The sequence below is a fragment of the Oryzias latipes genome, chromosome 19 (assembly GCF_053564925.1).
Source record: "Oryzias latipes strain Hd-rR chromosome 19, Olatipes_Hd-rR_3.1".
Classification (NCBI taxonomy): Eukaryota; Metazoa; Chordata; class Actinopteri; order Beloniformes; family Adrianichthyidae; genus Oryzias; species Oryzias latipes.
The window spans coordinates 6,165,108-6,186,748 of record NC_136255.1 but is presented as its reverse complement, the minus strand read 5'-3'; the positions used below and the strand labels follow the sequence as shown (position 1 = coordinate 6,186,748).

Below are 21,641 nucleotides of genomic sequence, written 5' to 3'. Positions count from 1 at the left end.
GTTCACTCATAGCTTCCTGCCTGACTAAAGCTACCAATTTAGGCTTTCCAGCATGTTTTTGATCCCAAGTAGATGTGGAATTAGGGTCATTTTGGAGTCGAAGGGGTTTGATGCGTCACTGGGGTTAAGCGTAAAACAATTAAGTGGCAAACTATACAAGCACTGCACAAAAATAGAATTTGACAATCAATATTTTTTGGATCAAGTCTGCTCTTTTAGCATTTAAAAGGTTAAAAACATGAATTTAAGTTTGTGAGGAAAACAATAGAAAATATATGTGCACATTTCTTAAAAAAATAAACATTTGATTTAGACAAATGATCAATTACATTATGTAAATATTCATCTGAATATTGAGCTTTTATATTTGGATCATTTGTCCTCTTAAGCTGGATTTGAATGTTTTGACGTGGTTTATGGTGTTATTTCTTGTGGTTTCCACCTCTGGTTTGAAGGTCAGGCGTTGCAGCAGCGTGGTTCAGCTGATCATTATTACTAGAAACATGGCGTGCAATGATCCAGGCTCCACTTCATGTGAAGGCTCCTGCATAGCCCCTTAATGGTGCTTTGTTGTAATCTTTCTTTACATAATGGAGGCCAGAAACGCTTGACCGCAGCTGTAATGCAGGCATGCGGGTCAGACGACCAAGAACAGGCCTCTTTTCCAGCCTGCACCGCCATTTGCCCCCGCCCCCTTCACTGCATAAACAGTCAGGCCTTCAGTGAGCAAAGATAAATATCCTAGGATTTTTTTTCCCATCTCCTTGTCATCTGGTAATGAGCAAAAAAGGAGTTGATGAAGAGTGTGTCTGCAAAACGGTTTGGATGTTTATTTTTTTTGCAGCTAATGATCAGTTTGATGGATTTTTCTGCTTTTTTTTACCCCAATGAACCAATTGGCTAAGTAGTACGTAGCCTAGCTTTCCCTAGCTTACAGCCCTCTCTAGTGCAGTCGTTCTCCCCCTTCCCTCTGCCCATCATCTCATGTACTGACAGGAAGCGGGTCACAGGGTCGGGGCGTGCAGACGTACGCAGCTCGCCCGTCAGCACTGAAGCCCAGCGTGAGTATCTTAGTGACATCAGAAGCTAGACATGCTAAGTTATGTCACCCTCAGGTTAGTTGTAGTTGGTTTAGAATAAAGATAAACATTTTCCCTCTTATAATTCAAATTTATGTCACAGAAAATCCTCATAAGTTATTTGGAAATTCTTCATTTCTCTGTTAATGTCAATATTTAGATTTCACAATTTTTATTTTTCACAAAAAAAACATTTAAACGTCCAAATTCATTCAATGGTTGGTTTTAATTTGTTTGGGATCCTGAGACAAAACATTATTTAAAACTTTTTTTTATAGAAATAATTATTTAAAAAAATGCAAAAAAGCTTTTTTTATGTTGTATAAAAAATATAGTAACATTTTAAAGATATTGTTTATATTGGTGGCTGTAAGTTAAACTATATTTAGAGTATTTTAATTGTTTTATTCCATTTAATGAAACATTTTCAAGATTGTCTCATTTTAATAATTCTTGGTGTCATTTGTTTCATTTTTTATCATTTTGAACACTGTCACTGTCTTTACCGTCATATCTTCCTAATTAGAACATCACAATAAGACTTTTACACATATTTCTTGGTAATTTTAGCATTTTGTGTGTCATCGTTGATTTAAAAACCCACTGCGATCATCTTTTGATCCGTTTTCAAAGCGTTCCCAGTGGTCGTTTCATTATGATTATTTTAGCCCAAATCAAAAATCCTGTCTCGTTTTCTGGGACATAATTTCTGCAGAGCGGCAGGAGTTCATTAGAAATCCACCTGGGTGTTATTTGTGGGACCGTTGGCATGGAGCAACCCCACCTCCACTTCCCCTCCCTGTGGCTGAAAGCTCAGTGCAGGGAGAATTTTTTCTACCATCTTTTTTAAACAGCATGTTTTCATCTGCTCCTGATTCACAATGATTTCATTAAAGAAATACCGCTACTAAGAAATGAACATTTCTTTAAAGATCTCGTCAAAAAGTGCCACAAACACATAGTAGAAACAACAATTTCATCGGAGTGGGTCTTTAATCCATTACATCTTGCATTGCCACCTATAGTTTCCCTCAATTTGGTAAATGATTTTGAGTTTTGTATTTTCTGAGCTCAGACGTTTGCAAAGTGATGTCAAACCTAAAAAGCATTCACTTTCCTGTTGACGTCCTCATGTTTTCTGCTCCGGTCGCCTGTGGTTTGACCGCAGGTTTGCCTTTTATTCACAGAGGAAGAAGCGGCGCTCAGTGAGAATGGGCTGAAATCTGTGTCTGAACTCTGTCAGCCAGAGAGCAGCCACTGTGATGACGAGGCGCCGCCTGGTACGCCCTTCGGCGCTGCCCGTGTCTTGAAATGCAGCCTAACCCTCATTCAGCATGGCTCAGTGTCCTTTCACATGATCCCTGTATTTCTCCTCCTTTTTTATGTGTGCAGAAATCCAGTGGTTTATTGAAGATATCATCATTTTCTTTTGTTTTTGCTTCCCTGCTTTGTTTTCCGCTTTCTAACTTTTGGATTTTGGTTTTGCTGCTTCTCTGGTGCAAACATGCATGCAGATTTGCAGCCTCAGGAGCCACAGATGAGAGCCTGCTAGAATTAACTGACGTGGTTCCACTTCGCTCACGCGCCGAGCGCGCTTTGATCATAAATATTGAGAGTGACAGCTTGTCCAGAGAAGGAGGGAGGGCGGGTCATCAGGTTGAAGGAGTGGACAAACCTGACAAATACATCTCCAGAAAAGTGGAAACTTTCTTAAAAACATGAATAAACAGAAAACTAAAAGACTTTTTAACCACATAGGTAATATTTTGTTTATATACATGAAAATGATATTATTTTATGCACAAATTGAGCCAATTTGGAACTCCTGCTGGTTTTAAAGTACTTCGGATGGGGCTTTGTCACTATTAAGTTTCATCTTTAAAAAACTGTTGCGACATTTGATCTCAACGTTATGATTTTCTGTGTTTTAGTTTTGGATTTCATTAAAAATATCAGAGGTGCAATTTGTAGTTTTGGCTTCTCCTGATGCGATTCCTTAAAAAGTACTGTTTCTTCTAAAACCTTTGGGATGTCCATGGTTTATGTCCACTGATGCCCTCCCAAACCATCAAAGCTGTTTCCATACTGAACAGATTCACAGTCTTCCTCTACCTCAGCCAGGAGGACACAGTCCAGGATTTGCAAGAAGCTCACATTTGGACTCGTTTGACCACAAACATTTTCCCACGCCCCATCTTCATTCAAATAATGTGTTTATATCATGTTAGGAGCTTTAGTTGTAAATGTAATAGTAGTTTATGGAGGTTTCTCTAGAGAAAGTTTAAAAATGTGGAAGTCATGCACAAGTCTCAAGTCCTAATCTCTATACCTCATTCATAGCAAAGCAAACAGGATTAAAAGCACTACTGTACTTTTTGAACTATAAGTCGCTCTGGAGTATAACTTGCAGCTGCCAAGAATGCACATTATTAAAGAAGAAACAAATCATGTAGAAGTAGCACATTCAAGTTCAACACATCTAAACAACAAGCCCAGCATTCACTCCAAACCTGATTCACTCGTCAAATTGCCGCCCGCTGTCTCTTTTTCAAAGAGAAAAAATATAAAAACATAAAGAATTTTTTATATTTGTCAAAAAACGTGTTTATAATCTAGACACTCCCGTTGCGTGTGGGAGGAGCTTCCGTCAAGTTTTTGGACTCATTGGCTGATGGAAGCTTTGACTGCATATCTCCCTTATGTTGCATAGAAGACACGGATAAAGTTTAGAGATCAGATTTATTGTGAAGAGCTCTGCATTGCTTTCAACGGCAATGCTTTCAGTTGCACTGCTTTCAGCATCACTGCTGTCAGCGGCAATGCTTTCAGCGGCAATGCTTTCAGCAGCATTGCATTCAACGGCATTGCTTTCAGCGGCATTGCTTTCAGCAGCATTGCATTCAACGGCAATGCTTTCAGCGGCAATGCTTTCAGCAGCATTGCATTCAACGGCATTGCTTTCAGCGGCATTGCTTTCAGCGGCAATGCTTTCAGCGGCATTGCTTTCAGCGGCAATGCTTTCAGCAGCATTGCTTTCAACGGCATTGCTTTCAACGGCATTGCTTTCAGCGGCAATGTTTTCAGCATCACTGCTGTCAGCGGCAATGCTTTCAGCGGCATTGCTTTCAGCAGCATTGCATTCAACGGCATTGCTTTCAGCGGCAATGCTTTCAGCATCACTGCTGTCAGCGGCAATGCTTTCAGCGGCAATGCTTTCAGCAGCATTGCATTCAACGGCATTGCTGTCAGTGGCAATGCTTTCAGCGGCAATGCTTTCAGCAACATTGCATTCAACGGCATTGCTTTCAGCGGCATTGCTTTCAGCATCACGGCTGTCAGCGGCAATGCTTTCAGCGGCAATGCTTTCAGCGGCATTGCTTTCAACGGCATTGCTTTCAGCAGCATTGCTTTCAGCGGCAATGCTTTCAACGGCATTGCTTTCAACGGCATTGCTTTCAGCGGCATTGCTTTCAGCGGCAATGCTTTCAGTATCACTGCTGTCAGCCAGTGAAAAAAAGGATATTACAGTGAAGACCTTTGCTGTGCAAATTTCCTCCCTACTCCCCAACTACTAAAAAACTATATATATAGTACAGAACTATCTAGTGCCCTGGATTTTAATAAATTTAGGACACCATGCTTTACTTTTTTTTAAAAACGAGAAATATGATGTCACTGATTTCCAGATGTAAAAACCTAATAAATATGAACATTTTTACAAAGACTATTTATGAATCCCTTGTGTTCCAATGATAAAAACTTGAATCGTTTAAAAAAAATCAACTTAAATACATTTTTTTCACAGGAAAAACTGTTCAAACGCACTGCATTGTGGCCTATATTTGCCAATCAGTGAGCAGTCATGCTCACTATTTTTTTGCACAGACATTTGGGAAATTTCCAGGGCACTGGATTTTGGAATTGTTGATTCAGACGGCAGTACAAATGCTAAAGGCTCTATATAGTCCACTAAGAAGTGAGTGGTGAAGGAATTGGGACACAAACTTTGTGTGAGCAGCTCTGGTTTGTAGAGGAAGAGCGTTCCAGAGTTTAGGTGCAGAAACCAGAAGACTTTGTCACCTCTGGATCTCAATCTAGACTAAAGAAGCTCCACAGCATCTGTAAAGAGTTCTGGAGCACAGGAGCAGGTTATGATATTTGTCAGGGACTAATCTGGTCCAGGTGTAGAGTGGTTGACCCTTGGGTTGAATCCTACCTTCCTAGACGGGAATTTGACCTATTGCAAAGGGATTTGGACATTTTAAAAAACTGGAAAAGGGCCACATGTATATGCATCATTTATCATTCAGAGCTTCAACTCTGTCCTAAAACCAATTAGAAGCCAGTAAAAAAACCAATACAGGTTGAAATCTGCAAATCACTGCAGTTTCTCATTAAGTACATGTTTTTAAGTTCGATTATCATTTTAATCTTTCTTTTGAGGCTTACAGATTATGGTTTTCAGCATTTTTACAGCTAACCGTGTGGAATAATCAACCTTATTAGTTGCTATCTTTTCTTTCAGCTTAAATGTTTTAAACATTTTTGGCAGTTAAAGCCCCTAATCTAACTATTTTGAGTTTTATGTATCCAATTTTAAAGGGAGTTTATTCAGTGGAAAAAGGTCAAAGTTTCACATTTGTTTGTTAAGGTTGTAAAGGTTTGTGTTTCAAAAAGGACTGACTTGTATTTGTTTCACAGCAGAGAGCAGCCCTGCAGAGAAAGAAGAGGCTGAAGTGTCGCAGCTCTCAGAAAACGAGAGCATCACAAGTGAAGAGAAGGGGCAACCTGGTATACCTGCAGTCTGACGCTTTCCAGCTCATCTGGTTATTTACCAGCTTGACCTTTGAGAAATGCACTTATTTCTTTTTCTGCTCCTAATTTATAAGTAGTTTGAGGATAAGATTATAACAAAAACTGAACAAATGTCAGGACATCGTTTTTATTTGGTTTATAAAGTACAAAATAGGATTAACCGTTCTAGGAACGACATGTTTAATTTCAAAGGAAAAAAAGTCAGATTTAAATTGGTCTTTGTCCAGGAAAGAATCTGGATGGATTTAAAATCCTAACATTTAAAACGTGCAAAATGCAGGTGTGTGGTACATAAAAAGATGGGCAACAGGTCATGTGACCCTTTGGTTTGCTATTAGCTAATTTGAAGCCAGTTTTCTGACTCCATGTCTGTCTCATATGTAAATATACACTGACGTTCTGAAAACTGCAACGGGGGGAGACTAAATAAAGTTTGGAGCTCTGTTTGGATCAGTTGACAAACCACATGCTAAAAATAAATACATGTTAAAAAAGCCAAATAGCAGATTTAAAGAAAAAAAATAAATGATATAAAATTAAACATAAAAAAAAACAGGAACCAGATAGGTCATACATTCATTTTGGGTGCAAACACAGACTTTTTAACATGGGACTCAATAGAAAATTGCTCTTTTCTTCCACCAGCCTCCGGTGGTCTTCAGAGGAACTGCAGCATTTGGGGCTTGTATTCGATAAAAGCACATAACGTTTTTTGAAAAAATGCACACAGGGACAGACGAGGCTGACAGCTGTTGGAACACCCACCCAAAAAGCTGAGGATTTAAGGGTTACCTGTCATTCAAAACACAACACCCCATGTTTCAGAGAGTGTTGGATCCAGCTTGGATCATTTTACATCTTGGAAATAAGAACTTAGAACTTGTGTAACAAGCCACCCGTTGATGGAAAACTAACATTGATCCGGCTACATTTGCTTTTTAAATGGGCCTCAACCTGGAAGTTTAAAAAAAAACAGGAGGAAATATTATTATATCTGTAAACATCTGTTCTGCTAAAGTCAATCCACCAATGATCTTTGACACATGAAAGATATAAAATAATTTGTGTTACTGAAGTATAACTATTTAAATACGAGGTACAGGTTGTTCTTGGTAGATACTGTTGTTTTTTATTATTCAAATATGTCAATTATTCAAACATTCTAAAAGAAAACCAGTGAAAAGAAAAGCCAATAAGTGTGTTTTTCAGAGTCAGATTGTATTTAAACTTTTAACACCTTTTCACCTGAAGTGCCTGCTGTCCTTTTTTGGTTCTGGTCTTTGTTTTAACAGGATAAATGGGTGACGACCTGTTGAGTTTTGTTCTTTGGCTTGGCTGTTTCTTTTCGTTGTGCTTCTTCTGTGATGGTTAACATGATGCTTCTTCTGCAACATAACAGCAAGCAGCTTTTTGGGAGAGCAGGGAAGGCAGGCGGAAGACTCCCGGCTCTGTTTGCATATTTACTTTTGGGCTTTCGAATGATGTATCTGTTTTGATTTCCTCTTTGACTAAAGACATGCCGCGTGAGAGCTTCTATTGATTTCTTTGCTGCTGGCGAGTGCATTGCTCTGTAATGAAGGAGAGACATTAACTCCTGTCTTTTCCATTTGTCTCATGCTCGACCAGCAGCAGGTGGAGCAGTTTCAACAGGTAAGCTGTGCGTTAACATATTTTATTTATCCTTTATTTGTTTGTTGTAAGGAGCGATCACATGAAGCTGCTACTTAAAGACCCACTCAGAAGAAAATGACGTTTAACATTTAATTGTGGCAGTTTTCTGATGATGGAAAGAAAGAAAATGAAGTTTTAAAATGAAGATTTAAATGAAGTTTTAAAATAGAATAGAATAGATAAACTTTATTTATTCCACAAAGGGGAAATTTTCTTGTCTTCGGCAGCAAAAAAAAAAAGATCTCCACAAATACAAACAGCTTTATAATAGCATTAAAATAGCATTATAAATAGCAGTATTTCTTTATGCAAATCGTTTTGAATCAGGACAAAAGCAGAACAAAAATGTTGTTTGAGAAAGCTCCCTGCTCCTCTCCATTCTGATGCATCCGATTGCAGACAAACAGATCCATATACGTCTTTGTTTTCCTCGTCCGAGCTGGAATCTGGATCAGAACTGTACAGATGGATCTTTCCAAAACAGCTAATGATAGGTTGGCTGTAAGCTAGCAAAAAAGCGCGTAGAGAGTTCTCAACTCAGAGGCGAATTTCTGATGAACTACTGCCCGTCTGCAGAAACTATGCCCTAGAAAACAACAGATTTTAGCAAAAAAAACCAGCATAATCATAATTTAAAAAAATGACTGGGAACGCTTTTACCACAAACAAAAAGATTTTCAGCGTGAGACTTTCCAGCAGAGGACAGACAGAACAAAACTTTTGTGACTACAACAGTGGTCAGAGCTTTTTTAGTCCAACTTTTATATTTTTAATTTTGGAGAATTTGAACATTTTAAGAAGACAAAAATTTTCTTCGAAATCTTTTTATATGTGATCTTTGGTATTATTGTCAAGTGTTTAAACATTTATGGATTTCATCTTGTGATGGTTTTTACTTAGAGAAATAATGATGTGACATAAAATATTTGGACAAGATTTGGAATTTTTATAGATTTTGATTCATTAACTTTAAAAAAACACAGAAAAACATTATAGCCATTAGAATAATCATAAGTATAAAAAGAGGGCAGAGAAAAAAATAAGAAAACAATTAAAAACTTACCATAACTACATAGTTTTAACTAAAAACTAACCGACGAGCCATTTTTACTTCTTTTTTTTTTATAAAATGGTCAAGTTTTATCGGATGTGACTGAATCAATAACTTAGAAATTTAAAATCATTTTTAAAGTTTCAAAAAGCTTCCAAACAGTGACTTAACTTTTCCCGGAACAATTCCAGATGTCATGTTGCAGGCTATAGGATGAAACCCCATCATTATGGGATGCTGTAACATTTTTCCCTGGACTCCATCACCTCTCATCTACAGTGTGATGCCTTTCTGTCCATTTCCATCTGAAGTCCACAGTCACTTCTTGTTTTCCTCATTTTCTCGTGTCTTTGTTTCCTCGTTGACGTCCCGGCCTGAACTCTTTTTTCCTTTGGCTCGGGTGGGGAGGTGGAAAACAAGCGCTGTGAATGTCATCATTAATCTGCTTTCCAAACAAATGAGTGAGGCCTGGCGGGGGGGTCCACAGGGATCTGGCTCTGCTTGGACTTCATAGGAGCTTTTTTCTCTGTGGACCCAGGAAACACGACAGATGAGGAGAGTGGGAAGAAGCTAAGAAGTGATTCTTTTTGGGTTTCTGAAGACCTCAGCTGCACATCAGATGTGAGGGGGGTCACGGAGGCCAGCAGGGGGAGCCCTGACTGGAGTGATTCTCAGAGGGCAATCAGCCTGGATGCAGCAGAACGCCTGGCGGAGCCGTCTGCCACGTCTTTGATCCGCAGCACAGCTGTGGAAGACCTGACATCCATCGGCGACAGAAAGGCACGGGTTAACCCGGAGGAGGAGCAGGTGTCTGAGCGGCTAGAGGAAAGTTTAGCACAATCAGGCTTTGGCTCAGGTTCAGAGGGCCTCCACCAGGGCCTCTGCAGAGGGAACTCATCTGAGGGCGACTGCCTGTGTGCCAGGCCACCATGTGACCCAGGGGCTGAAAACAGCCATGACTCACGGCTACACAGGGCCGGCTATTCAGAGCCTGACACTTCCGATGACTCAGAGATGAGGCCCGCAGCTCAGGCCACCGGCGCTGCTCAGCTCCAGAAACCCCCATCAGCCAGAAAGTCTCTGGTGCCGGTGGCTGTTTCCAAAGGTCTGTTTGCCCTTTACCTTCACCAGTTCAGAAGCTCCTCAGTTAGCTCCTCCCACATCTTTGGTTTCCAATGCAGCTTCTGCTCTCTGATTTGCAGCACCCTTTCTCCAAGTTGTTTCCATGGTCTGAAAGGGAAGCTTGTTGTCCTCCCTCCTTCTTCCACTTTAGCTTTTTCTTTCATCTCTCCGTCTCGGCTCACTAACGGCTGATCCTGTAAAGACACCGTCCGGGTTTAAACCTTTAGTTTGTGTCAGTGCGTGTCACTCTGCATGCTGCATACCAAACGTCACACATTTCATCTTCAGTTCTGTTCTTGTTGATGATTTTTTTAATACACGGTTCAGGTACAGAAACGTCATCGTGATCTAACCTTTTCTTTTGTTTTATTTTTGTAGCTCAAGGAAAAACAGAAAATGAAGTTAAGGTATGTAAAGGAAACCTCTAAACTTGGCTTTCACCCTTTATTTGTTTGTTTGTTGTGTTTTTGGAGACTCCGGATTCACTAGAACTTGGGTTTCTTTTTGTTTTTTACTGTTTTGCATGCAAAATTTGACAAATGTTTAAGTTTGTCAGTTCACATCGTTGGGAAATTGATACCAAAACTGATTAATTTACTTTTCTAGAAGTACGTTTTTGTATTTTTAATAAAGTTTTTAGTTAAAGAATTCCTAACTTTACCCATTATTCAGTGTATATTACTACTTGTAGTAAAAAAATGCATTTTAAAATTAAATAAAAATGCCTTTTGAATAGAAGTGTGTACTATAAATCTATTTTTAATTGATTTAATTTAAACTAAATAATCTAAAATCAAGCCTGAAGCCTTTTCACATTAAGATGACTTGGAGTTGCTAACAGATTATTAAAAAACTTTAAACAAACTTTATAAGAAAAGGAGAGATTAAACATTTTTCTTTATAGTTAAAGGCATATTTTAAATTCACGGCACCACATGCTCACAGATTTAGGTTAAAGCACAAAAATATTGCTGGATATCTTCTGGTGAACTGCCACTGTAGAGCAAAAAAGCTTCATGAAAAATAGAAAATGTTTGTTTATTTGAGGTCATCAGGTTTTTTCTAAAAATGATAATTAAATAAAGAAAAAGGAGAAACATCCTTATAATAAATACATGTGATTTGACATTGATGTTGTTTTTTTTAACAATGATTAATCCTTTCCCCTTTACAAAATATACAAGAAATGTATTTTGATCTAATGAAATTATTAAAATTTCATTGTTGGGCAGAAAAATGTGACCTTAACCTCTTAATGTCCCCTAGAAAAGTCCCCAGTGTTTTGATTTGATCACATAAGAATACATAAAAAAACAATAAAGAAACGTTGGAGAGAAGTTAAATGTATGGATGGATTGTGGATAACCAGAAACAACAATTTATTAATCTGTTGAGTAAAATTCCGTTGATTTTTAATGATACATAATGCATTTGTTATTGTTATCAACCTGCATAATATGTGTTGTTTCATTCAGTCAGGATGTTAACAGATTTATGCCTCAGATTTGATGCTATACACACATGTAAGTAAATGAAAAACACTTTTATTCAAGGAAACTGAACAAGGCAGTCTAGATTTTCAATTTCTTTTTTAATGACTTAGTATATTTCAAAAAACTGTTGGTTTTCATCATTATTTATAGTTTGAGGTGTTGTCAGAAATGTTTGGAATCAGTTTTGTCATCTGACTCACAAACCTCATTATTACACAAATGCAAAGAACACAGAAATGCTCCTTCCTGACAAACCTTCAACGTGGTTTTTGAATAATTAACCATTGATACAGTTTTTGCAAAAACAAACACATTTCATAAATATGTTTACCAAAATAAAACCCAAGTTGTAGTGGACCGGAACAGTCCTTCAGATCATCTGTTCTCATCGTTTTTGCTCATTCTGTTTTTATGTTTTGATGACATCATTTGAGTTTTTGTTTTTCATCCATTATTCCCTTCATGACAAAGACCCAAACTGCCACCTCACCTGTCTCCTCCCCCAAAAGACCATCTGTAGTAACCACGGCCTCCACCCGAAACGGCCACAGCTCCATCCCCGTTAAAACCAGCCGCTCGGGGCCCGGGCACGCCGTAAGTACACGGCGGACTCCGGCTGGACCCCGCCTCCTTCAGGAGGTTTCACAGATGGATGAATCACTCCTTACTTTACACACCTATGCCAACGTGTGTGTGGTTCCGCTTTCTTTTGGTGCAAAGGTGGAGCGGTCAACCTCTGTTCACAGAATGACAAGTTCAGTTCCCGCTTAGCCCATCCATCAGTGGTGAACACTGCATTGAATGTGTTGGAACTGGAAAGCGCTTTGAGCCTTGAAGAAGGTGAAAAGGCACCGTTTACCAAAAGGTGCCCTAAGTCTGTGGCTCAAAGTTCTCTGCTGCAGAAAAATGCTCGATTCAGTAAAGACATCTGGAGTCTGTTGCTTTCCCTGCAACATCTAAAGCCAGCAGCAGTTGTTCTATGATGGAACCTGAAAGCGGCCGTGTTGCAGAGGTAGAGCGTCCATCAGCCCCAGATCGCATGCTTGCTTTATCATCTTTCTTTTTTCTGTAGTGCAAGTTAATCAAACGATTAACTGACCAATCAGTTACCTAAAACATTCAAAACATTTGATTGACAGATTCTCTCAAGCCCGCTTTCAAGCGGACTTCCAACAAGCTGATTGGCGAGAGCGGTTGCCATAGAATGATGACTTAGACTCGGATCAATCACCGCTGACAATTTATTGTTCTAAAATGGCGGTGTTGTGAAAAAATGGCGACCGAATTGATTTCATTTTGGTGGAGCCATTTTCTACGGGTGACATTACTCTCACTCAGTTCTCATTTCCAAAAAGAACTAAGATTTGAGTGTTTCCCGATAGATTTTTACTTTTCATTATAAAACCTCTATTTCTGCTAAAGATAAATGGTTTGATTTCAGAGTCCTGGAGGAGCAAAGCCTCAGGTGCGAGGAGCCAAACCTCCGACCAAAACTGCAGCTCCGGGTATGAAACTAAAGAAAACCCTCATTTTCATCTTCTTGTTTTCAAAGTGATGTTGATTTACTTCCTCCACGGGTAAGAAAGTGTTCTTATTGTGTGCCATATTTTATGACGCAGCTAGTGGCAAGAAACCCCCCACTCCAAAATATGAAAAAGGTAAAAAGAAAAATAGGGTATGATGTGTGGATTGCAGAGGATAGCATGAGCAAAACATCAGTTTGATCCTGTTGATCAAACAGTTTTCAGCAGCAGGGCCCCTAACGTTTTTATTTTGATCATATTTTCTGCATTTTTATGTTTCTAATTTTTCCCTTTCTGGTGTCTCCAGATGCCAGGAGTGGACAGAGCAGCCCTGGAACCCCCAAATCGCCCGCTAGCCAAGCCCTCTCTGCGGCAGAGGCCAACAAAGTCAAGAAGGTTGCAGTCGTGCGCTCCACCTCAAAGTCTCCGGCCTCCTTGAAGAGCCGTTCGCCGGCTCCGCTGGCTGCTGCGGCGCCCATGCCCGACCTGAAGAACGTCAGGTCCAAGATTGGCTCCACGGAGAACATCAAGCACCAGCCAGGAGGTGGAAAGGTAGCCTGAGTTTAACTTATGGGACAATGCAGCCATGACTCTCCCCTGGATGTGAGGGTTTTCCAATTTTTCCTTTTTTTAAATGTAAATTTTAAAATTTAATTTAAGATTTTGATATCATGTTACGCAATATTCAGCATCAGGCGCTATATGACATCTGGACTTCCAGAACCATAATCAAACAAAGGATTTCTGCATTATGAGGTCTGCAGTCTTAGAGTTAGCTAAGCTCCTGCGGTGAAAAGATTTTCAGGGTTCAGCTGATTTTGAACTGTCAGCGCCCCATCAGATGCCAACTTTAGTCCAAATCCTACAGTTTTGTATTTGAGTCACTGTTGGCAGGAGAAATGATGTGTTTTCAGTTTTATTTCTATTATTTCTAAGATAGAAATCCATATTTTTTTGTCTTTTTACTGATTTCAGAAGATGTTTGCCCCACTTCCTTATATAGGAGTGAAGCAATTAGAATTGCTCTGCTTAAAGACACTATCTCCTCCATAAAAATAAAACAAAACCAATCTCAGAGAAGGTTCTGATTCATCCAGGAGACGTCGGTCTTAAAGTGGAGTCTGGACCTAAAATCTTCTCAGAGGAAACGTTTCATTAGTTTAAAGTCAAGTTGCCATGAGTCAACTTCAAGACAAAGAAAAATCTTGTTTTTCATTGTTTCATACAGAACCCTGGAGATGAAAATAAAAATATTAATAATAATAATAATAATTTGATTAATAATTTGTGGGCAAAAACTAACACTTTGTGTGCATAATTAGTATTTTGGTTGCAATAATTAGCATTTTGTGGGAACAAATTTGCATTTTGTTGGCACAAATTAGGATTTAATTGGCAGTTTGTGGGCACAATCTGGATTTTTGTGTGCAAAATTGACTATTTTGTTCGTACAAATTACTATTTTGTGGGGACAACTTCTTTTGTGTCCATAAATTCTTATTTTGTATGCAGAAAAGACTAATTTGTGGAATAAGATTAGTAATTTTAACATCTTCAATTCCTACTACTAGATTTTGCCCACAAAATGCTAATTTGCACACACAAAGCACAAAATTTGACATTTAATGTCAATTTGTTTCTTTCCAAACACAAGCCTTCACGCAATATTACCTTCCGTAATGCTAAGGATATCAACCTGGAGAATTTATCTGCCCTGATCAGTGAACTTCCAAATACAGACAGTTTTACAGCTCCAGATCAACTTGTTTCACACTACAACACACACCTGCACCACATCCTCAACACACTTGCTCCACTCAAATCCAGATCTGTCTCATTCACCTACACTGCACCCTGGTACACCCCCTCTCTAAGACAGTTAAAAGCAAAAGGCCGCCAACTTGAAAGACTCTACACCAAAACCGGACTAAGTATCCATACAGACATGTACACACAGCACATTCTCCACTATAAAGAGTGCATCTCCAAAACCAAATCTGCTTACTACTCCAATCTCATCAATTCAAATAAAGAAAATTCGAAGATTCTTTTCTCCCTCATCTCTAACATCATCAAACCTCCTGACTCCCTTCCATCATATCTCTATTCAACTGATTTCTGCAACACCTTGGCTTCATTTTTCACCACAAAAATTCACCTTATCCATCAACAGTTTACCCCCTACTCTGCTCCATTTCTATCTTCCATTCCGTCTTTTACGTCTGATGATTCGTTTTCTTCATTTACGCTACCCACAGTTAGTCAAATATCTACATATATTAAAAAATCCAAACCTTCCACATGCCAGCTTGACCCACTGCCCACCATCCTTGTTAAAGCTACAGCTCCCTCTCTTTGTCCTCTCATCACCAACATAATCCATGCTTCCCTCTCCTCTGGAATCGTTCCTCCTGCACTGAAAACTGCTGCTGTCACTCCCATACTTAAAAAACTGGGTGCAGATCCAACAGATCTCAATAATTACCGTCCCATTTCCAACCTTCCATTCATTTCAAAAATTCTTGAGAAAACAGTATCTGCTCAGCTTCATGCTCATCTGTCCTCCAATAATCTGTATGAACTTTTCCAATCTGCCTTCCATCCCCTTCATAGTACTGAAACTGCTCTTCTAAAAATTACTAATGACCTTCTCCTCTCTGCTGACTGTGGTTTATTATCCATCCTTCTTTTACTTGATCTCAGTTCAGCTTTTGACACCATTTCTCATTCTATCCTCTTGAACAGACTCTCTTCCATTGGCATCTCTGGCACCGTCCTCTCTTGGTTCCATTCCTACCTGTCTGACCGTACTCAGTTTATCCAACTGAAATCTTTCACTTCTCATTCTGTCCCCATCACAACTGGTGTCCCTCAGGGTTCTGTGCTCGGTCCACTCCTCTTTATTATCTACCTTCTCCCGCTTGGTCATATTTTCCAAAAACATCACATCCATTTTCATTGCTATGCGGATGACACCCAGCTCTATCTTTCCAGCCAACCCAACTCCATACTGCCTCCATTAGCGCTGGTTGACTGCATCAATGAAGTCAAATCCTGGTTCACCTCAAACTTTTTAAAACTCAATAGCAATAAAACTGAACTTCTTCCGATAGGCACCAAATCCACCCTGAGCAAGACCAACAATTTCTCTCTTTACATTGATGGCTCCACCATCTCTCCCTCCCCTCAGGTAAAGAGTTTGGGTGTCATCCTCGACAGTAGTCTCTCTTTCACTTCTCACATAAACAGCGTCACCAGATCAGCCTACTTCCATCTACGCAACATCCAACGTCTACGTCCCTCCCTCAATACTCAGTCCACTGCTGTACTTGTACATAGTCTTGTTACTTCCCGCCTGGACTATTGTAACTCTCTTCTGTTTGGTCTTCCACAAAAACCCTCCATAAACTTCAAATGGTTCAGAATTCAGCTGCTCGTATCATCACACGCACTCCCTCCATCAACCATATCACACCTGCCCTTCAACAGCTTCACTGGCTCCCCATTCCATTCCGCATTCAATACAAAATCTTGCTCTACGCATTCAAAGCCTTTCACAACCTTGCACCTCCATATCTCTCTGACCTCCTTCATCTCTCCATACCTGCTCGCTCACTCCGCTCCTCTTCCTCTATCCAGTTTTCTGTCCCTTCTGCCCGTCTTGTCACCATGGGGAGCCGGGCATTCAGCTGCTCTGCTCCCCGGCTTTGGAACTCACTCCCCCCTGACCTCCACAACACTGACACACTCCCACATTTCAAATCAAAGCTAAAAACTCATCTTTTCCAAATGGCCTTATTCAGTTTAACATTAACCTTTTCACCTTTTTATATATTTTTTATTTAATTTTGTATTTATTTAAATTGTTGTTGTTGTTTTAAGTGTTTATTGTATTTTATACTGTATACATGCTGTGCGGCGACCTTGAGTGCCCAGAAAGGCGCCTTATAAATAAAATGTATTATTATTATTATTATTATTAAAATTTGTGTCAACAAAATGCAAATGTAAGCACGCTAAAAACTAATTTGTGGCCAAATTATTCATTTGAGGGAACAATTAGTTGTTTTTTTAATGTCGTGTCTCTGTAGTTTCACTATTGTTAATCATTTGAAACTTTCCTACTGGGTCTAAATGTGAGGCCTGGTAAATGTTGGAGTTTATTGAAGCATTCAAAGCTTTGCCTGCCTTTGGTGTAACGTCCTTTTTCTTGCAGTCACGTGTTAGAAGCTTCTATCAAATGTTTCCTCTGATATTTATAGACCACAAAAAATAATAATAGATAAAAGGCTCTAACTTAAAACGAGAAATCTTTGTGTTTGAATGGCAGCTTAAAGAAGAGAAAATGCTACAAACATGAAGCTGCTGAGTGTTTTGTAACTATGCGTGCTCCGGTTTTTATCTTCAGAGTTCAGTCATAAAAAACTAAAAGAGAAACTCGCTGTAGGAGGTCTGCGATCAAACGCTGCAGCCGCCTGAGCTCACCTTCTGTATTTTTTAGGCTTCACAAAGAGCAAATTTAAACCTGAATGCTTCCATTTGTTCGTTTTCAGGTTCAAATCCTGGAGCAGAAGCTGGACTTAAGTAATGTGCAGGCGAAGTGTGGCTCCAAAGACAATATCAAACACCAACCCGGTGGAGGCAAAGTGAGTAACCGTGGAATGAGCTGCTAAAGTTTTAATCAAAGTCGGCGGCGTTTAAAATGGCGTTGTGATATTTATACTTGTCAGCACGTTTTCTGTTACCAGGAGGAAGGTCTAAAAGTGTCAAACTGCTGCAAAGATTTACGAAAAAAGTGACTGAACACAAATGAATTCTGCAGCAGTATCGGTGCTGTGGAAGCCTTTGGACAACAACTGCAATCCTTTTTTTCCTTCACTAATGAAGGTTTGATCATTTCTGGCTTCCCAACACAAAAATAATCCCACTCTCCAAAAAATGAGCATTAAAAACATCCATCGTCCTGTTTATGTTCTGGTTCAGCCGCTCCGTCCTGACAAAACTGACCTTCATCCCTCCCTCTTTGATCTTCACAGTCTTCCTCTGGGTTTATTTGGAATCCAGAATCAAGATCCCTGATCATTTTAAATCTTAAATTAATTTAATGTGACTCATATTATGTCTCCTTCATCTTATGTGTTTTGCAAATGCACTTAAGCCGAATCACAGATGTGGAACGCCTTAAAGTGAGTTTAGGAATCTACAGGAATCCAAAGCCACGTCTTCAGGAAAACCATCAGTTTTAACGTTTGCCTCACTGGCATTTGTTTTCTGACTCCGTCCGTCCGTTGTGCTCTTTCTTTCTGGCAATTTTGAAAAATTAAAATATTAAATATTGCACGTTAGTAGGATTTACTCTGAGTTTTGGGAGTTACATTAATATTCAAACATCAGGTGAAATCCGCTCCAGACTCAACAAGACCTGATTGGCCCCAAGAGCCAGTCTGCTCCCCGCAGACAGAGACACTCTGATTAATGACGGCAAACTTGCAGACGGCAGCTTCTTAGATCAATCTCTCATCCCTTTAAAACGTCTCCCCAGGCTTCCCCCTCCTCTAGCCTCCCTTATTTTATCGCTTTTCTTTATTTTCGCACGTTGAAGGTCCAAATCCTTGACAAGAAGCTGGACTTATCAAGTGTCCAGTCCCGCTGTGGCTCTAAAGACAACATAAAGCACACACCTGGAGGAGGAAAGGTGAGACCTTTAAAAGGAAGAGCTTTAAATATGAGAATTTGAAGCTTTTCGTTAGTTTTGGTTCCACAACACTGACTTCCTGTCATTACAGTTGTGTGTAACACTTCACTTGCGGTGCTGCTTCCTCGGTAACCGTGTCTTGCCCTGATCTGTGACTTTTCCAGGTTAAAATACTTGAGCAGAGGTTGGACTTTAGTAATGTCCAGTCTAAGTGTGGCTCCAAAGACAATATCAAACATGTTCCTGGTGGCGGCAATGTGAGTACGGGATGACTCGCTCACCGTTCAGCATCCAAACAAATCCTCTCAGTAAGGTGTCCAGCGCTCTCTGGCTCATCCAGATCAGCCCGTTTTTTTCAAAACTGCATCCTGAAACGGTCCCACCTCAACCCCCCATCACTAACCCTGCTCCTTTCTGTGTGTGGACTACACTGCATGACTGCAGGACCAAACTTTTCTGTTTCCGATGACTGTGTGGTAACCTTCTCTGCACTTTCACTGTTTCTCGAATCGACACTAGAGGCTGAATCTGCCTCGTCTGAGCTTCTGTCAGCAGATTCTGGGGCAGCTGGGGCATGGGTTCCTGTCGTGAGGCCGAGCGGCTCGTCACCGTCGTCCTTTGGCGGACTTTTCTTCTCCGAACTAACAAGTGCTTGTTTAAATTGAGATCTTGAGCCACAGGCTCATCAGAACCTGTCTAAAAAAATGAAAAGGTCAATCCAGGATTACTAATGTCCAGAAAAAAATCAAATTTAATGTTCAAATTTCAATGTGCAGAAAAAAAACCTTTGAAGGCAGAGGAATGCCTTATTTCGTTGAATTTTGTTGCATTTAAGTAAAAGGGAACTAATAAAATACACTTGACAAGCCACCTAGTGGTTATTTTGTGAACTGAACCTGGTTCCTTTTTCTTCCTAAGTCAAATGGTTTCCCCAATTTTAGGGCAATTATTAACTGGAGTGCCTGCAGCTAAGTGGCCTTGTGGCAGAGTGTCTGTCCTGAGACTGAGATGTCACACATCCAGCTATAAATGGACATAGAAACAAAAACAGAAACAGAATTGGCCTCAAGGGTCAGTAAAGATCAATCAATCTTTATCTATGCAGCAATCTTCATACTTGGTGGAAAAAGCTAATAGATGGGACATCTTCCCCTGGCAGCAGCTGCATAGCCACCTAGGTGCAGCATCATGGGAGGGGGGGACCCAGCCTCACCACAGCAAGGTGCCGATGCATCTAGAGCTACACCCAACCCACAGGATCTAGTGTAAAATAAAAAAATAAAATAACTTTAAATTAATTCGAAATAGATATAAGCCGCGTTCAAAAGATGGATTTTAAGCCTTTTCTAAAAAGCATCTATGATCTCTGCAGCCCTCAGACTGTTTTTTAACCCTTGTGCTATCTTAGATGACCCCACCCTTACATTGACGTGTTCTCCCTACCATGACAAAGGTGGATTAAGGTGGAAAGATTTCATGTAATCCATGGACACCAGTGAAGATCACAAATCATTGAAGAAAAAAGGTTCAGAGCACTGTCTAGTGGGTCTAGATGACCCAACTCCCAATGTTAAAGTGCCTAGGAAAGCACAAGGGATAACCGAGGGCCTTGATGCTGAAAAGGTTTGGTTTTCCAGTCGGAACGGTTAACAGACCAGCGCCGGGGGGTCTCGGGGTCTGTGAGGGTTTAGATAAGAAGATGCAAGACCGTTAAGACATTTAAAAACTACAGGATCCTAAAGTCAATCCATAACCCAGAAGCTCCAGTTCATCAGAACAAGAGTTTTTCCTATTCAGCAGCCTCCAAGCATTGACTTGTGTCACTTAGCACTGGTAACAAACCTAAAAAAAAATGCTTCCCAGTGTGAAATGACGAGGTTTTCTTACATGGTTTTTGGCTGACTGCTGCTCAGTGTTTCCGCTCTGTAGCCAGACACAGACAGACTGTGTTCAGGCCATGCTGCACCTGCATCCACAGCTCTGGTCTGCATCATTACTCTGCTTTCGTTTACATTCGTTTATTGAAAACAATTTCAACTTTTCAGGTTCAAATTTATGAGAAGAAGTTGGATTTGAGCAGTGTGCAGTCCCGGTGCGGCTCCAAAGATAACTTAGGTCATGTTCCAGGTGGTGGCAATGTGAGTAGAAAAAGCGGGCGGCGGCAGACGGGCGGCTGCCGTCCACGAGTGTCTTCCTGCTTCTGCTGAATGCACCTTCAGGAAGCAGCAGGAGTGCACGAAACCTCCCGTGTGTCCCTGAACACCTCCCTCCTGACTCTCCCTCCGAACACGGACAGATTTATCAGCCGCGACGGGTCATGAGCATTTCACATGTGATGCTCCTGTCCCAGTCTGAGTTTGATAATTCTGTTCAATCTGTCAGATTGACTGTAATCACCCATCCAAACGGGCTCCTAATCCAGCATGATTCTCTCCTTTGTGTTCATGTTTCTGCTTGCTAGAGAGTTTGGTTGTAAACATCTTACTTTGACAAAAGGTGAAAGGAAATGATTGTGAGGCAGGCGTGACAGAGGACCCTGTGTCCTGGGCCTCTTCGTCAAACAAAGCCTGATGACCTCAGTGGGGAGAAAGTGAGCGCTTTGTTTCCGGACGAAGCTGAGATGAGCTCACATTCTGATGTTTGGATGAAAAAAAAAACAGCGTTTATCTCCTCAACATGAGCTCAGACTGTCACCTTGGATCTAAGTGTTTTTTCTTTAATCTAGTTTGTGTGTTAACATTCCAAATTGATGAACCTGCTTTTTAACCAACTAATATGCCGGATTACAGGTTAGCGGCGGTCTGTTTCCCTCTGGGTTTTAACAAGGCACCTTGTGTTTTTATTGTGTCCTCTACAGGTTCAGATTGTCCACAAAAAGATCGATTTGAGCACCGTCACCTCAAAGTGTGGATCAAAAGCCAACATTCATCACAAACCAGGTAAAAAGCCTTTTTCCAGCCCCACTGCTCTCTGAGCTGCTGCTTTCGAACAGAGGCCGGTCCTCCACGTTGAGTTTAGCCCGTCTTTCTGCTTCTCTGGATGTTCTCACACCAACATGAACTTAAAGACATTTGTAGTTTATAAATGTTGATTTTTGTTGTAAAATGCTTCATTTAAGTCTCCATCTGGTGTTCTTTTAAAGTGTCTGCTAGTATTTAGTTGTTCATTTTTGTGTTTGTTTAAATATCTAAA

At 40.2% G+C, this 21,641-nt stretch overlaps 1 protein-coding gene across 41 annotated transcripts in view; it reads left to right on the top strand.

Moving 5' to 3' along the window:
- mapta (microtubule-associated protein tau a) overlaps positions 1 to 21,641 on the top strand; it is a 44,186-nt gene that overhangs the window by 12,861 nt on the left and 9,684 nt on the right. For 2 of the 41 annotated variants that reach the window (XM_011488435.4, XM_020711962.3), the window contains exons 3-14: positions 2,267 to 2,359; positions 5,781 to 5,870; positions 7,521 to 7,544; positions 10,117 to 10,145; positions 11,703 to 11,825; positions 12,673 to 12,736; positions 13,062 to 13,306; positions 17,308 to 17,400; positions 18,357 to 18,449; positions 18,614 to 18,706; positions 20,495 to 20,587; positions 21,307 to 21,388. In XM_011488435.4, the coding sequence (XP_011486737.1) occupies positions 2,267 to 2,359; positions 5,781 to 5,870; positions 7,521 to 7,544; positions 10,117 to 10,145; positions 11,703 to 11,825; positions 12,673 to 12,736; positions 13,062 to 13,306; positions 17,308 to 17,400; positions 18,357 to 18,449; positions 18,614 to 18,706; positions 20,495 to 20,587; positions 21,307 to 21,388 (1,122 nt within the window). The remainder of the gene's footprint in view (positions 1 to 2,266; positions 2,360 to 5,780; positions 5,871 to 7,520; positions 7,545 to 10,116; positions 10,146 to 11,702; positions 11,826 to 12,672; positions 12,737 to 13,061; positions 13,307 to 17,307; positions 17,401 to 18,356; positions 18,450 to 18,613; positions 18,707 to 20,494; positions 20,588 to 21,306; positions 21,389 to 21,641) is intronic. The other 39 variants (XM_020711964.3, XM_078937868.1, XM_078937869.1 and 36 more) reach the window with 32 other exon arrangements.